The sequence below is a fragment of the Mus caroli genome, unplaced genomic scaffold (genome assembly GCF_978045245.1).
Source record: "Mus caroli unplaced genomic scaffold, Mus_caroli_1 scaffold_3, whole genome shotgun sequence".
Taxonomy (NCBI): Eukaryota; Metazoa; Chordata; class Mammalia; order Rodentia; family Muridae; genus Mus; species Mus caroli.
Window position 1 is genome coordinate 75,692,731 of NW_028227258.1, and position 15,061 is coordinate 75,707,791.

General features: G+C 36.9%; 1 protein-coding gene across 4 annotated transcripts in view; it reads right to left on the reverse strand.

The window, feature by feature from the left end:
- Lrba (LPS responsive beige-like anchor protein) overlaps positions 1 to 15,061 on the reverse strand; it is a 576,347-nt gene that overhangs the window by 456,082 nt on the left and 105,204 nt on the right. For all 4 annotated transcript variants that reach the window (XM_029475138.2, XM_021158805.3, XM_085835789.1 and 1 more), the window contains exons 18-22: positions 14,597 to 14,689; positions 13,362 to 13,470; positions 12,697 to 12,778; positions 10,723 to 10,846; positions 10,096 to 10,288 (exon numbers count right to left, since the gene is read on the reverse strand). In XM_029475138.2, the coding sequence (XP_029330998.1) occupies positions 10,096 to 10,288; positions 10,723 to 10,846; positions 12,697 to 12,778; positions 13,362 to 13,470; positions 14,597 to 14,689 (601 nt within the window). The remainder of the gene's footprint in view (positions 1 to 10,095; positions 10,289 to 10,722; positions 10,847 to 12,696; positions 12,779 to 13,361; positions 13,471 to 14,596; positions 14,690 to 15,061) is intronic.

The following is a 15,061-nucleotide window of genomic DNA, read 5'->3' on the forward strand; positions in this document are numbered from 1 at the left end:
AAATTTCCATATAATACAAAAAATTCTTAGGTGGCAATTGTTCACTAGTCAATAATATCCTTTAGAATACACTAAATTAAGCTCATTTTCATAAGTGATTCTGTATAAAATTCTTAACCAAAAGCTAACATACTGATGGTTCATGCACAATATTGTATTCCTGACAAACATTTGCTCTTACTATCACTTAAGAGCATTCTATTATCTTCATTATACACAAACACAAATATATATATATGAATATATGTATGCATATGTATATATACATATATAAAGTTAAGACAAATCATGACAAAGTGATAACACAAATCCATAATTCCAGCACTACTGAAACAGAGAGATGTGAATCTGAAGTTCAAAGTGTAAACCCCTCAAATCAAGCACAAGAGGGCCAGGAGCCTCCTCTGAGGACCTACAACCACCAGGTTCCAACTACAGAACACTAACTTCCCTACGTGGACCCAACCCCATCATGCAGAATAAAAAGCTCAACTCTGGATTTGAAAACCCACCAAGCCCTACCCTAGAAGTCTCCACCCTGGAAAGCTCTACCCTCTAAGGATCTATCTATCTATCTATCTATCTATCTATCTATCTATCTATCTATCTCTCCTGTCTTCTGCTCAGTTCTTTGCTGCTTCTCACCCAAGTAATGACAGCTACCCTCCTGGGTTTTTCCCTTCCAATGAATCTCTTGTATAAAGTTTGTTGTGTGGTGTAACTTTGTGGCTCCTAACTGCCAGAATACCTTTGCCATCCAAGTTGTAACACTTACACAAAGTCTATCTTATCATTTCAGGGGTTGTATAGAAACCTACTGTAGTAGAAGCTTCTTAAAATACATACATATATAAAAGAAATCCAAGTGAAAACACCAAACTTGGTAGGGGAGGTAGATAAATCCCAATTAGGCTTCTCTTGTCACAAAATAAAATCTCCAGTGCCAGGAATGAGTTATACCTAAGTTATTGGCCAGAGAGATCCCCATGGAAACACCCAATCAACTCAGGCTATTGACAAGGCTACTGGTTGTTCTTCACAAACTGATAATAATACCCTATTGCTAAAGACAATACCTATGTAACTCATTGAGTATAGAGAAGCCAGAAGGTTGCCTACCTAGAGCCTTCACCCCTAATGACTAACGTTCATGGTACTGGCAGGTACTCTGCATGCTACCAGAAAAGAAAAGCATCCACCAACCCAGGTATAAATCCAGTGATCTACAGTGCTTCCTTGCCTGTCACCACTGTAGATGCTGAAATATGCTGGTGTAATAATGGCACAAAAGCTGCAGGAATAACAAACCATATCTGATTGGATTTAAGGCCATTCCAGAAGACTGAATCCATGCCTGACACTGCTCAGGGGGCCAAGAATCTGAGGCTTAGGCCACAAAGCTGAAGAAAACCAAACACTATTGTTCTGCTAAAGGAATGTATAACAGTACATTGATTCCTAACCTGCTACACCCATAAATCAGGCCTCATTCAACCATCATCTGAGAAACTTCCTCCTCCAGTAGATGGTAACTAATACACAGACCCACGACTGGACAACACACTGAAAGTGAGAGACATTGAAACATTCAGTCGTAATGGGCTGTCTTCATCAAACCTCCCTCTTAGTACTCGGAAAATGAGGAAAAGAGGAAGTGGAAGATTGTAAAGCCAGGAAGGAGGAAGGATGGTAAGGAAACAAGGCCATGTAAACACAGCAGTACCGACACATATATAAGCTCACAAAGACACTGGCAGCAAGCACAAAGCCTGCAGGGCTCTATGCCAGGCAGGTTCCCCATGCTGCAGAAGGCAAGTGGACACAGCCCCCAGCCCAGTCCCAGCCCAGAAGCTTTCACCAACTGACAGCCACTTGCAAAGACTTAATGAGTGTGCAATCCGCGCTCGCCATGCCCAGGAGCAGATGGCCAGTTTTGAATTTGTTTTGTTTCATAAAGCTTTGTTTGGCCAGTATTTTCCCTTAGAGGTCTTTTGTTTATATACCATAGTTTCTGATTATGTGATTTTTTTATGGTGTGTGTGTGTGTGTACATGTGTGTGCACATGTGTGTGTGTGCCTGTGTACATATCTCATGCTTTTTCTTTGTTGTTTTGTTTTGTTTGATTTATTTAGTGTAGTTTGTTTATTTGCCTGTTTATTTTCTAAAGAGAGAAAAGGATGTGCAGTTGGACATGTGGGGAAGTGGGGAGAATCTGGAAGAAAATGAGGGAGGAGAAACCGTGATCATAATACAATGTATAAGAAAAAAATTATTTTCAATGAAAAAAAAGAAAAGGGAAAAAAAAGTCTGCCTAAGCTGTCCAGAAAAACTCTATAACAAAACAATAAAATAAGAGCTAGGGCTATGGCTCTGAAAGCGTGAGTTTTCTACACTCACAAACCTGCTTCACCGAAGCAGCAGCCCAGAAAAGCTGACAATCTTTACTACGATAATCAAAAATAATAATCATCAATTTTATTTTCCCTTTCATAAAAAAATTATTCTTTTTTCATATAATATATCCTGATTATAGTTTCCCTTCCCTGAACTCCTCCCAGTTCCTCCCCTACCATCCAGACCTGTCTCTCTTCAGAAAAGAACAGGCTTCTAAGAGAGAACAACAAAACATAACAAAACAAATTGAAGTTGGATAAGGCAAACCAACAGAAGGAATGAGCCAAAAGACTCTTGGCCAGATCACCCTGAACGTGCCTGATCTCCTGTGAGCAATTTTATTTTCTTAAAAACTCTAAATATGTGCTTAAATGAAAATCTGGAATATAAATTACTAAAAATTTTAGTGAGCACTTTAGTGTAACTAATAAAACATTCTAAAATACAGAAACTCTTTCTGGAAATTCTACAGAAATGTATCCCATGAAAAGATAAATATAAAGAATGTGCACACACTCAATAAGGGCATCACTGCTTAGCAATTACACATATGGATCAGTGGGCCTGAAGGGCTTACCATAATACTAATATTAAGCCATATGAGAACATTTGGACATTGAGTGGCTTGGTGGTTTTGTGTGCATACATTTGTAGTACATTCTAATTTTCTTGTTATTTTTAAGTTTTAAAAGAAATAAGAAAAGGTAATTTTTTTTAAATTTTAATGATAAGACTACTTCACCAATTAAGCATAAAATGCAAATAATCTGTGAAACATAAAAATTGTAACATTTGACATTTCTTTTATGTTTTAGATTACATTTATTTATGTATGAGCACATATGTGTTCATGCTCCACAGCACATGTGGAGGTCATTTCTCTGCTTCTACCTATGAGTCCATGGATCAAACACAGGTTATCAGGTTAGGCAATACACAACTTTACCCACTAAGCCATCTCACTGGCTCTTGAAATTTCCTACTGGAGGGCTTTTACTCTTATTATTCTATAGTTTTGTCTATAAAATGACTAAAATGAACAATTAAACAGCTTCTCAGATTATTAAAAATAGGTAACATACTCTAATCATCTAAGATCTTTAAGTATTTTACTCAAAGTCATCCAGTTGAGCACAATCTAATTCACATTACATTTCCAATTCAAGTATAATTAATTTTTACTTGCTCATTATTTTTGTCTTTTGTCAACATAGAACATACAGTCTAAAGACTGAAGCTCAGTGTCTATATTTTAAAAAGAGGTTTTGGGTCATTCTCACAATTAATAATATGGAATAATCTAATTTAAATGATAATTAAAGAGTAAAAACATTTCAGCATACCAAATGAAAACATTATTATTGAATTGCATTAGATTTCACCCTTTTCTAAAAAGGAGAAAACGTTTAAAAGATGAAAACATAGACTACAATGAAATTACACAGGTTGCTGGGCACATGTCTGAAACCCTTAGCCCCAGTAAGCAGCCCAGTGCAGTTGCTAGAAGCCTATTACTGCTTATAAAACCTAGTTCCGCTGTTGGTGGAACAGCGCACAATGACAAACAGCTTCCCTGCTACAAAGGTGGCAGGAAATCTATCAAACTGAACAATAAAATTGCAATTGAGTTTCTTTGGCTTTTTATAGCAGCTGCATATATCCTGATGTAACTGCAAAAGCAAAAGCCATCCAATTCTGCAACTTAGGTCTTTACACACTGGTTCTTCATCAAGAACTACAATATAAAGTTGTGATACTGAGACCCAAAAAAAAACTGCAGAAAGCAAAAGGCAAGCTTTAATGACATTTTATAATTATAATACCACATGCAAAAAGTATTTAAGATGCTTTTAAACAGATACTTTTACAGAGAGAAAAACGGCTATAAGAACCTCAACAGAATCCTTAGTGTGATAGGAGTCATTCACCTCCTTAGCGAAGTAACTCACAGCTGACCCAAACTCTATTAGATCATACCCATGTTCATATGGAGAGCTCAGGAGCACAACGTGTCCCTTTTTAAAAAACTGTTAGCATTTCAAAGTCAAAAAGAATGACTGTAGAGATATTTAAATAAATTGTTTTGTATAAATTTTATGGAAAAATACCTTTTAATTTTTAATCAATGAAGAAATTTTTCACAGAGAAAATGAAAATATATGTGTTGAAAACTAAAATGAAAAGTTGAAATTACAGGTTTGATGCCCCAGCATAGGGGGAAGCTGGAACTGTGGGGTGGGAGAGGATGGGGGGTGGGTGAGCACCCTCACAGAGGCAAAGGGGAGGGAGGAGAAGGCAGCTGTGGGATGGGGGGATTTGTGGAGGGGTAACCATGAAGTGGAATATCATTTGAGATGTAAACAAATGGAATGAATAATAATAAAAAAAAGTTGAAATTACAAGAGTCAATGTGAAACAAGCTTTTCTTTGCCTCTCACAATTTCATTTAGCACTTTAAATATAGCATCATGGCAAAAATGTAGCAAATCTAGTTTCACTCCACTTTAAAACTACAAAAACAAAAAACACTCCACAACCACTTAAGTCAGCATTTCCTTTTAAAAGGAGGCAGAAGACTGGCTTTTATCGGAAAGCAGACACAAGGCCCTTCCTTAAAGCAATTATTTTCTTTACAAAGCAGTTTTAAGATCTGTTTCAAATCAAAAGTCCCTGAAGTAAAGAAAAATATAAACTAAACAATGCCTGCCTCTTCTCTCTGACCACTCTGTATTTATTCTATATAATCGATGTCTTTAAAAAAAAAAAAAACAAAAACAAAAACTACTGCTTGCAAATACTATACTTCCTCCCTTCTCTGCACCTTATATTAACTCATAAAACAATAAACAATTTTATAATTAAAACTCTATTAAGAGGCCAGAAAGGAAGGTACACATTCAGTTTCTTTAGACTCTCCACATCTCCACATATTCTTGTGGACTCTCCACATCTCCACATATTCTTGTGGACTCTCCACATCTCCACATATTCTTGCCTAAGGACAAAAACATCTTACAATACATTATAAGCTTAATGCAAAGGTAGGCAGGTAAGAATTTTATGAAAGTAACAAAAATATTTCCTGCATACACAGAGCAGTATTCAAACTTGTGCATAAGAGTTTATTTTATGTATGTGTATGTATGTGTGCATATATATATATATATATATATACATATGCGTGTGTATACACACACACATATATATATATATGCATATGTGTGTACATACATGTGGGGTGTGCATATACATGTATTATGTTTGTATGTTTTGGAATTGGGCCTCCACAGTGCCCAGGCTAATCTTAAACAAAGGATTATCCTCTGCCATGTATGCAAATGGCTGAGATTATAGGCACATACCACCATACACAGCAAGGAGCTACTTTTAAAGGACAGAGTTACAGCCTGCGGTATAGTTTAGTAGTAGGGAACTTGCACAGTACACACAAGGCCCTGCATTGATCCCCAGATCTAATAAACTCTTCGAGAATTCCTCTACCACAGGAGTAAGATTTTGAAGCCAACCGGTGGTGACATGCACCTTTAAACCCAGCACTCAAGAGGCAGAGGCAGGTGGATCTCTGTGAGGCCAGCCTGGTCTGCAGAGTGGGTTCCAGGATAGCCAGGAATAACACAAATGAACCCTGTCCCACAATACAAAACAAAACAAAACAAAACAAAACAAAACAAAACCATAGGATTCTGAGGTTGGACAAGGAAAACTATAATACGATGTGCATCCTAAATTCCTCTGCAGATGTGATCAACATCATACTGTGAGTGGCCATGGGTGCCCTCATAAACAGCCACCACTGTTTGTGGCTTCCCAGTAAGACAGAATTGCTTAATCATACACAGAATAAGTAAAGAAGCTTTATACAGTAATGATAAACTTCTTCTTTCCCCTTCCTACAACAAATGCTTACTGTGCCACTCACAGCTAAACACTCAGCACAAAGCACAGTTCTATGGATGATGTGAAGAAATGTTAATAGCTGCTGATAAATTGCGAGAGAAGAATTATCTTTTATTAACAGAGAAAGAGAAGAGGTATCACAGGGACATTCATAGTTAATATTGGCACACACTGCTACATTATACATAGCATCCTCCTTCATGCAAGTCACACGTCTCCATGCAAACCTACCTATCACTTTTTCCTAAATGACACTATCTCTGAGTCTCTGCTTACTCTGTCTGCTTCCTCGACCAGAAAGTCACCCAATTTCTACCCCATGGATTTCCTTCTTAAGACTGTGCTCAATGTCACCTGTTCCACAGACTCCTCCATGACCTCAAGTAGAAGCGGCTGCTCCTTTCACTGTGTATGTCTCTTCTGTGGTGCTTATGGCCTGGATCTTATAGACAGCCCTTTTACATGCATGTTATATCCCATTAGAAAACAATGCTTTCCAGGATGATATGTCTTGGAATATTCTTTCAACTTTCATACTTTCTAGGAAAGTGCTAAAGTAGAAGAAGCAAGAAAGAACAAGAAAGTGAATACATATAGGAAGTAAGAGAAAGAGGTGAAGGTTTTAATATTGGAAGGAAGAGAGTAGAGAACCACTAACAGGCTGGGCAGAGAATGACTGGAAATGCTGAGGAGACAAAAACCCACCAAACAGCAAAGAGCTCAGAGAGGAGTGGCGATGGAAGAGGTACAGCTCTACCAAAGGAGGAACAGACAGAGTGCAGGGAAATAAGCTGCCATCAGAAGGACAGGGGTACAGACTGCAGAGATAAAGGACAGAACAGAAAAAGATGTAAGCTGGTAATACATGTTGAGAAACAGAAGACAGAGACCGAGAGAAAAGCAGAAAGCTGAGCAGGCAATCATGGAGGTACAGATAGCACCAAGCGTCCAGCTCTCTCCAGCAACAGTATGCAATGCAGGAAACTGATGCACAAGTCAGGACCAACAAGAGACACTAACATACATTACATGCTGTGAACTCATACAGACTGGGTGACCAGTTAAGTCCTAAACAACGGAAAAAACTTGAATAAAGGGAAAGGACTGTATAAAGAAAGATTTAACACACCGGAGCTTATTGGAAAAGAACTATAACCCTACAGCCAGAGGGTAGTTTCTGTCAAGTAGTAGAAATATATTAAAAAATACATTTATCCATGGCATCAGTGAAAGACAAGGTAGACATATGTGAAAAAATAATTTTAAAAAACTAACTTGTTACTAAAAGAATGAATGAACAGCCTATGGAGGAGAACAAGATGTTGTTTTTAGATTGATAGATCCATAATCTTACATGGGATCTGTAAGAAAATCCAACCCCACTTAGTTATGTAGCTGGATAGGAAAACTTCACAGATCCTCTGAAATAATTCTCATATACTCCCAAAGTCTTCTAGTGACACTTAGCATCTCTCTGAAGGTAATATTCCCCTAACCATCCTTCCTTCAGCAAACTCATACACACTTAGAAAACGTGAAAAATATCTGCTTCCTGCTTGGCACTTTCCTAACCTGCAATGCTACCATATAGCTCTGAAATCTAAATCAAATGCATATGAGGCTCAAATGCAAATCAATTTTTCTCCTTATCTGTCTCCAAAAAGTGAAAACCTACTAAGGGAAATCAACCCAGATTACAGCAGCCCACTATAATAGAGGAAAAGTAGTCAGTTTTTACAGTACAAACTAAAATAAAGTCCATAGGGATGGGAAACTGCTCCTATCCAGGATCACACTCTGGACAGTCGGGGCTTTAAGAGTCATGTGATGCTGTAGGAAATACTCAATTTATCTTGTAGTGCAAAAATAGCCATATATTAATAAATATATGGACAGGAGTGATTATGTTTCAAAATGTTTATTTATAGCAATACATAAGGCATCATTTTGACCTTGGGTCATGGTTAGCTGAACAATGCTTTGGACTAAACTGATCAGTCTCAAAAATCTAGTATGTATACCAAAGGCACTTCATGAAATCAGTGCCTATTTTTATTTCCCAATAGATTTTCTTTCTTTCTTTTTTTTTTTTTTTTTGGTTTTTTGAGACAGGGTTTCTCTGTATAGCCCTGGCTGTCCTGGAACTCACTTTGTAGACCAGGCTGGCCTCGAACTCAGAAATCCGCCTGCCTCTGCCTCCCGAGTGCTGGGATTAAAGGCGTGCGCCACCACGCCCGGCTTTCTTAAGATTTCCTTTTTTATTGTTTTAATTATGTGCGCTGTGTGTTTGCATTTGGGTATATGTGTGTGACTGCAGATGCCCACAGATACCTGACATGCTGAATAGGATGCCCTTCTGCATCCTGGGTGCTAGGACTAATGACATACAAAACCACACACTCAGAAAACAAGCATTCTGATTGTGATGACACATAAATTAAAACTTTAGCTTATCAAATATTTTAAATAACAGACAAAGTGATGAGGTGATGTGAAACTGTAAGAACTTAGAATAATAATAAATGCCAGTAATGATATAAATCTATGCACTAATCTGAGGGGGGAAATTACATTATCTTACAAAGTATTACATATTGCAGCTCTAAGAATTTATACAAATTCTCAAATATGCATAATTTGCTTATCAACTGGTAGAAGAGTCAGGTTGAGGCATGGAAAAAAAAAATAAATGAGAAAATGAACACAGTACAGGAGTAGATATCAATGAATCCAAACAACAGTATATAAACAATGATTTGCAAAAAGGCCATTTAATATGCTAGCATTTAACCCTAAGTTTAAATATAGAGAAGAATAGTACTATTAAGAGATGTAAAGGTTTGACAGTAAGGCCCAAGGACAGAGAGAATGCCTAGCATATAGGCTGCACTAGGCTCAATAACTTGAGCTAGTTAAACAAAAAAAAAAACTACATAAAGGTATATACTTCACTAAGAGTATAAAGAAGATACATAAATAGTAACATTGAAGTACGTTAGTGGGGAATGGGAGTAGGAGCTAGGAAGGATATAGACAAAACATTTGAGAATGTGTATTTAATTTCATAAATGCTAAGTATTAGGCCCCTTGCTCTTTGTATCTTTCAGTGTCTCTAATATTTCATTATAAATTTTTAAGCTAAAAAAGCAAAGAACAGGCTGGAAGAAGTGATATAAGCCTACCACTCAACCTTAGAAGGTAGAGGCAGGAGGCTCACAAGTCCCACGTCACTGCTGACTGGATTACTAAATTCATGGCCATCCTGGGTTATATACACACTGAGTTAAAAACAGGAAAACAGGTGAGATTTTCCTTGAAACCAATTTTTTTTTACCTAATTTTGACTGAGCAAAGTGCAAATATGAGCCAGAACTTTTCTTTTTATTCAACTTTATATTATTTACAAGAGGGAAACAAAAAAACAAAAACAAAAACCTCCCATCTTTGAACATGGTGCGCCACCTTGTGTTCAAAACTTCCTAACAACAATAAAAATTCAGAAAAAAAGAATCTGAGTATGGCATACATAAATATCTAAATTTCTATATATTATTCCATGATGTTCAATTTTACTTAAACACATATAATACTTACACTGGAAATAATTGTTTCAGATCTATATAAGTAAGGAATACTTTTATTAATGCCTTTGGTTTTACTTCATTCATTTTCAGAAAATAACTTGTCTTTTTCCTTTATTTCAAGCATATTAATATTTTACATGAGTAAAATTCAAAATTACAGTTGCTTAAAACATCATACACTTTCATAAGGCAGCTTACCTTTGAATGTGTGATGGATAAGGTGTCTACCCACACTCGCCAGCCACCCCACTCGTATTTGACTGCATGGTAAAGCAGAATTCTGAATATGGCGTATACCATCTCTGTTATCTTTTGCTCATCTGAATTCTTAGGATTAAAATAGCAGAGAGAAAGCATCCATTCTTGCCACACAGAGCACTGCAGCAAGCTCCTGAAAATATTTTTTAAAAAACATTGAATTACTACAAAATATAAAATCACCAAAGAATTTTAAAGACTAATTGTCTGTAAAAAGAAAGAGATGGGGGAGGGAGGGAAGAGGGACAAACCAGGCCAGGCTTGTTAATACATGCCTTTAATCCCAGCACTCACAAGACAAAGGCAGGTTGGTCTGTAAGTTCCAGGCCAGCCTGGTCTACAGAAGGACAGGTAGGGCTACACAGAAACCCTATTTCAATGTGGGGCTGGGGGCTGGACCCAAGCCATAGTTATCTATAATACATCCAAAGCAGACTTAATAATAAAAATTCTAGCTCTTGTGTGTTATTCCCTCACACTTATAAAGAGGAATTTTTCTAAGACAAACTGGAATCACCCAAAAGTCTACATGAATACTGTAAATAGATGCTTTCTGTTCCAGCTTACCTCCTGTTTTCTCTACTGTTATTAAAAAGTTTAATCATGTCAGAAAGAAATGCTCGGCGAACCTCCATGCTCTCTGGGCACTGGGGAGAATTTCGAAGTAGGGTCGCAATTACTTTTAGTATCTCTGTAAGACAGTTCATAAATAAGTAAAAACCAAACACAACAAAAAAATTCATGAAGGTAGATTAATATAAACGATTTCTTGAGCTTTCCTTTATAAATGTCTACTAAAAACATCTTGTAAAACTTGGGGAAACATGGTGACTTAACACTTATTTTAAAGAAGTTGTAAGTTTATAGAAAGGAGCCAATATTTGTTCAACAGGACAATGACTTAATGTCAAGCTGATTGTCTCTCCTCCAACAAATGACCTTGACATGGTGAAGCAGGTGCCGCTACCCAGCCAGTTACCATTTACACAGTCCAAACAATACACTCAAGTTATAAATTAACAAAATGTTTAGTCTCTGCCAAAGAGTAAAACTGAACGTAAAACAAAAATTCCCACCATATTCAAAATCTTAAGGAGAAAAGATAAATTCTTATTCTAAAATAAAATGTATTGCATATAGACAGCCTTTCCTTTATGAAATAAAATTTTAAAACTATAAAAAAAAAATCACATTCAAGCATGCTGAAGGTTGCATGGCAGAATGTAGACTCTATGTATCGTCTTCAAAGTTGGGCCCTCTGAGAGAAGAGTCAGTGCTCCTCTCTCTCCAGGCCCAGGTGAGCTGTGACTCAAACACACAGTATATACCACTGCCTTGCCTGAGACAGTGGTTAGACACTAAAGGGTCAAACGGTATGAGTGGAGTGTGTCCTCTCCAAAGTGCAGGTGCAGCCAGCGACGTGACAAGGTTAAGAGGTGGGACATTAAAAGTCATCAAGCCTTGGGGTCTCTCCAATTCATGAGAGGACGACCATATTTTTAGGGCTCCAGGGCAGCTTTCAGCTTGCTTGTTCTTGTTCTATTTTCCTCAGTGGGCAGAGCAGTCCTTGCCAGAACAAATAGAGAAATCTTTGGCCTGGATTTCTGAGCAAAAAAAAATTGGAAAAAGGCAAATTCTATTCTTTTCAACTATCCAGTCTCAGCTACTATGTTAGAGCAGCATGTTCTAAGTTGATAAAATACTCTAAAATGTTTACATTTAAGTTTTCCCCTTTCGCTCTGAACAATGAATGGCATCATGTGTCTTGGAAAGCAGAGGAAACTGAACTTGGAAGTTGCCTGCCTTTAAAACTGATACAATGGCTGGGTGGTAAGGGCACATGCCTTCAATCCCAGCATTCAGGAGGCAGAGGCAGGGAGATTTCTGAAGGGCAGCCTGGTCTACAGAGCTAGTTCCATGACAGCCAGGACTACAGAGAACCCGTCTCAACCAATCAATCAATCAATCAATCAATCAATAATATAGAATATAAAAAATTTTTAAAGTTCTTTTTTTTTAAAAAAAAAAAAAAGCTATGATGTGGCACACTACACACGGAGGCAGCACAGCGGGTAACTAGAACTCCTCCCCACACAAAAAGTACTTGCAATTCTGAAAATCCTTTACTCTGATGATATGATCTTAAAAATAAGATGAGAAATGAACATGTTCAGTATATAAGAATTCTAAGTTAAATAAGACTGTGTCCCATATCAAACTTGGCATTCCTATATTGGCAGTAATTTAAAAAAAAAACTGCCCACCACTGTTTAAGTAAGTAATTCAGGCTAACTTCACTAAATAATATAATAAAAACTTTTCTAAAAAACTAAACCAAGATCAGATGAATAAAATTTAAACATTTCATATAAGCCAAGTAACAACACCAACTGGTGTAACGTTCAATAAAAACCTAAGTAAAACTATTATGATACATTCCTTGACAAAAGGTTTACTTGCTTCATTATTAACTTTTGGTTTTTCATAGAGACTTCTCTGTCGAGTAGAAAAGAGTAATTTTAAAGTGTGTGAGATACATACGAGGGTTTTGTATTTTTACTGTAGAATCGGGATCTGGATGCTGTTTGTGGATCACCTGAGTACAGATCTGTTCTATAAGAATCTGCAAAGGTAAACAACAAGCTACATTAGCACAAGACACGGAGGAGTCGCTACTAAGGAAGTCGCAGCACAGTCCTAAACAAAGCTCAGTGAGTGCAGCTGGGTGTGGGCCTCGTCTGTAGTCCCAGCTCTAGGGACACTGAGGCAAGAGGACTGCCAAGACTGGACAGCCAGTCCTGAAGACAGAGCTAGACTCTGAAACAGCCTGAGCTTCAGAACGAGATGCTGTCTCAAAAATGAAACTTATAATATAAGCCTATAATTTCAATGCTAAGTTGTCCAAACACATAAATGCCTTTAATACCATAATGATATTTTTACTTCTACTTCATTATAAGATGATAATATCATTATATAATGAATATCGAAGTCAACACAATGAATAAACACAAAATAAGGATAACAAGATTACTTAGTAATTCATAATTAATAAACTTCTAAAATGCAGTCATATTTCCTTTATGTAAATAATTTAAAAGTGGTACATTTTAAAAGAAATGATCTCATTTTACTTAAATACTGACCGCTATACAGTCACCTAGATACACACCATAGTACTAGATATACCTTAACTTCATTCTTACCTCAAACAGAACATTATACATGGTCATTGTGATTAGATTTGTCTGAAGCATAAGTCTCTCAGCTAGCAGCGAGAACAATCCATGCCCAAGCATGACTTCAGCTTTTCTCCTAAAATAACACCAAAGAAATCACAAAATATAGTTGTGGGTTCACAACTACATAAAGGGAACACAAGTGTATTTTTTATTTGTTTGGTTAGTTGGTTGGTTGGTTGGTTGGTTGGTTAGTTTGGTTTGGTTTGGTTTTTTTCTGTGTGATTATAAATTCCAACTCAATTATTATCACAGTTTTCAACCCAGAACTTTCAAAGCTAACCACAATATAAGCATAGCTGAAGCTCAAGATCGGCTATGTAACAGCGGAGCGAAACCTGAACTAAATTCTTCAGAGCATTATCAGGTGCTGCTATCTACCAGCGCTGGGCTACGCACTACTCGGGACAGTTATCTAAAGCACATAGATGCCTCGGAATCACAATGTGGAGAGAAAAAAAGAAATGTACATAACTTAAGAAACTGAACACTCTAGAAATATGTGCATTAAAATTAACAGTCCAGTCATAAACGTTCAAACTAGAAATCATGTACTTTAATTCTACCCTGTGGTCAGCAAACTTTGCTCTATATAGTGAATACTTAAGATCTTGTGAACCATATGGTGGGTCTCTGTCACATCTCACCACTGCCTTTCCACAATGAAAACAGTCACAGGTATGAAAATAATGTGTCTGTGATATAACAAACTTCACATGCAGGTGGCACCTGGGATCAGAAAGACTTCAGTTTACCACAACCAGCTTGTTCTACCTCCAAACTCTAAAGTTCTGTAATAAACTGTGAAGTAGCAACAGATCGAGTGTGACAGCTGTTACAGTTAGATCACTAGATCAAGGCAAATGACACAGATAATACACAGGGTGAGTCAGTTCACCAAAATTAAGCCTTCCACGCATTTACACAAATTCTCATAAAAACCCAACACGTTAGTAATTTGAGTGATTTTCATATCAGAATTGAAATTATCTTGTCCAGTTTTATCTTTAAAATGTGCAATAATGGCATTAAGCTCATAAGGCGAATAATGAATTAAAACTAAGTAATTAGCACCACCACCCCCACCACCACAACAACAAAAGTAACTAAAGGACCAACAGAACAGAACGGAACAGAAGCATGATTCCAAAGCGTGAATAAATAGTAGCCAGCAGGCGACTGTAGACCTCATGCGCACTCACTTTGGCGCCAGGTGCTTTAAAAAGTATCCCAGTGCCTTGAGTGCCTGCACTCGGATTCCTTCGCTCTTCGATGCCAGAAGTTTATAGATAACACTGAAGGAATAAAAATTACAATTTTCAAGGTTAACATCATCATCACAAACTTATTTCAAGTAACATATAAGTAAATTTACTATATACACTTCTGACATCTAAAATTCATTTATTTCAGTCTATAGTTCCTTTTAGTGAAAACAAATCAGAATTTACTAAACATTCCAAAAAACCCACATAGTTCTCAAGGCACATTCATGTATGCTGATCTGCTGTATAAACCTGGCTTAAAACACTGTTTAAACTTAAGAATAATTATTATCACCATGAGAAACAATGGAATGGACCAGTAATACGTGATCATCAGAAAAGACATATAAGTAATACATTTTAGGTTTTTTTTAATTAATTGATTATTAAGTGTGGTGGCTC